We start from the raw sequence: 2,674 nt of genomic DNA on the forward strand, positions 1-2,674 counted from the left end.
TGTTACAAAGACTCCAATTATGGCCAAATATGAGCTAAATCAAAGGAAATGTACAAGAATAAAAAAATGTAAGAAAAGACCAAACTTATTAAACTGATTTGCATTTATTTACAACATGAAATTCAGATGGTTATCAAAAGTTTAAAACGATAAATAATAAATGTGCAAAACAACATTTGATAGAAATGGTTTTTAAGAATGCAAAAACTGATCTGCTTCATTTCCCACCCAGCTCTCCTCCTGTTCTCAACATCTTTGAGTCATGGTATTAAAATTAAAACTTTCAAGTTAAACATCCTTCCTCAGCACAAGTTTGACTAATAACTAAGGAATGCTGCAGAGTGAGGTGTCATTTTGCTTTTGAGAAATGCTCGTGCTGTAAAAAGTGAAACACACCCGTTCCCACAGACGTCTATAAATGTGTCTGTGGTGATTTCAGCAGCAGCACTGATCATCAGATCATCAGCCAGCATCAGCTTCCAGGAAGACAGGTCTCCAATCACCAGCTGAGCACCATGAAGAAGCAGATCCTCTTTGTGACTCTGGTCTGGGCTCTCTGCAGTACAGGTAACATCCATTCTGTCTAGGTCAGAGGTGGATCCTAGATCTGTATGCTAGAACAGCAAAGAAAGGTTCTGGTGGTGGACGAGACCTGGTCTGTGATCCACAGGAAGTTATGACTGTACTACTACTTACAGTCCTTGTAACAAATGAAGAATTAAGTTTTAAGTAAACATCATATGTCGGACTGAACCCAACTAGCACTGGAACCAAATGCAGAGAGGCGAACAACAGGAGGTGTGTAGTGCAGGCTTTATTTGATGTAACTAAGACACAACTTAGGATCACTGCAAGCAGGGCAAACACTAACACGAGGGAAAAACGACAAATCACTGCTCACTGTAGCAGGATAACAGGGCTTGAAGTGAAAATGCTACACTGGGGGAGGGAGAAAACAAGATGAGTAACTACTAACAAACAAACGTTATCAAATGACTTGCAAGGCTGACTCACAAGAAAAACTGACAGAATGTACAGTAAGCTAAAGTAGGTTCCACGCAAACAGGCTAAAAATGACATAATAGCAACTGGGTATGTGGAAGGATGGCGTTTACAAGCTCATATGGTGATTAGTGATTTAGAACAACTGCTCAGTGCAGGCATAGAGTCTACGGTGAGCTAGCTCACTGACGCCCTCTGGTCCTGTGAGGTGGTACACAACACAACACTTATTCAGCTTTTGAGAATTATATCATTATCATTTATTGAGTATCCTCACTGCTATTGACGCACATACGTTACCAACAATAACCAACAGGCCCAACTCCAGCAGCAGCCCAAACAACAACGAGATCCATCACTCCAACCACAACCACAACTGCTGCTCCAACCACAAGGACCACAACTCCAACCACAACTGCTGCTCCAACCACAAGGACCAACACTCCAACCACAACTACAACTGCTGCTCCAACCACAAGGACCACAACTCCAACCACAACTGCTGCTCCAACCACAACCACAACTGCTGCTCCAACCACAAGGACCACAACTCCAACCACAACTGCTGCTCCAACCACAAGGACCACCACTCCAACCATAACTACAACTGCTGCTCCAACCACAAGAACCACCACTCAAACCACAACCGATACACCAACTACGACCACAACCACTGCACCATCAACAACAACTACATTTTCTACAACAGGTACCACTGAGCCACCACCTCCTGAACCCAGCACTACGCCAACAACAACAGAAGCATCTCGTGTTTATTCACCGACTCCTTGCTACAACCCAGACAACAATCTGCTGGTCCAGCAACAAGTGGAGTTGTATGCACAGCAACAACTAGTGGTCGAGCAACAGCAGCTGTTCTACCAACAGCTGCAACTGTTGGTTCAGCAACAGCAACAGTTGTCTTCACTGCAACAACTGCTGTTCCAGCAACAACAAGCCTGTTGCAACAGCCCAGTTCAATAATACTAAGAATACACATTAGGCTTAGGTAGTCACACAACGAAAGATTTGCTGCTTTTCAATCTCTGTCATGATCTTTTCTGATTTTGCCATAAACTGTAGCAGAGGATGTTTTGTCCTGTACAAAGCCTTTAGGTTCTTTTTCGGATCTTTACTGTAATACTATGACTCTGAAGGTGTATTACATTGCTGTGTATAAAAGCACTACAGTACAAAAATAAAATCTAACTGAATTCTGCTCTACATTTTTGTATCATTACACTGCAGCACCACAGTTCTGATGTGTTCAAGCTACATTAACTGCGGCAAATGTGCCATTTAAATCCGAGTCACACTGCATGCACTGATTTTATCTTTGAACCGATTCATGTCTGCCACATGTTGGGTCGTGCACACAGGGCAAGTGAGCTGCATCACCACCAGCGAGTTGCCACAATGACAGCTTCAACGTGAGGGAACGTATGCTGTCATAAAACTGCTTGACAACTTTGTTACGCCTGCTTTTTGCCCGATTATTGCTTGCTTGACCTACTTGCTCTGTCCCGGTATAAACAGTTTGCTTTGTGGTAAAATTTTAGCCAACCAATTAAAAAATAATAATGAAAAACAAATCATACATTTAATAACTAATAAGAAAGGGAACATTACTCATGATCCCAATAAATTATACCTTTAAAAACTATTACCAAGA

At 42.1% G+C, this 2,674-nt stretch overlaps 1 protein-coding gene across 2 annotated transcripts; it reads left to right on the plus strand.

The window, feature by feature from the left end:
• The first annotated feature begins 407 nt into the window (after window positions 1-407).
• Window positions 408-2,216, plus strand: LOC129603288 (integumentary mucin C.1-like). Of its 2 annotated transcripts, XM_055503791.1 has the most exons (3): window positions 408-567; window positions 1,319-1,477; window positions 1,511-2,216. In XM_055503791.1, the coding sequence occupies exons 1-3, from the start codon at window positions 516-518 to the stop codon at window positions 1,984-1,986; spliced, it is 687 nt and encodes a 228-aa protein (XP_055359766.1). In that variant the 5' UTR covers window positions 408-515; the 3' UTR covers window positions 1,987-2,216. The 2 variants fall into 2 exon arrangements, with proteins under 2 accessions (XP_055359766.1, XP_055359765.1); XM_055503790.1 differs by having other exon boundaries at window positions 1,319-2,216.
• Window positions 2,217-2,674: the final 458 nt, after the last annotated feature.

The sequence above is a fragment of the Betta splendens genome, chromosome 17 (genome assembly GCF_900634795.4).
Source record: "Betta splendens chromosome 17, fBetSpl5.4, whole genome shotgun sequence".
In the NCBI taxonomy this organism is placed as follows: Eukaryota; Metazoa; Chordata; class Actinopteri; order Anabantiformes; family Osphronemidae; genus Betta; species Betta splendens.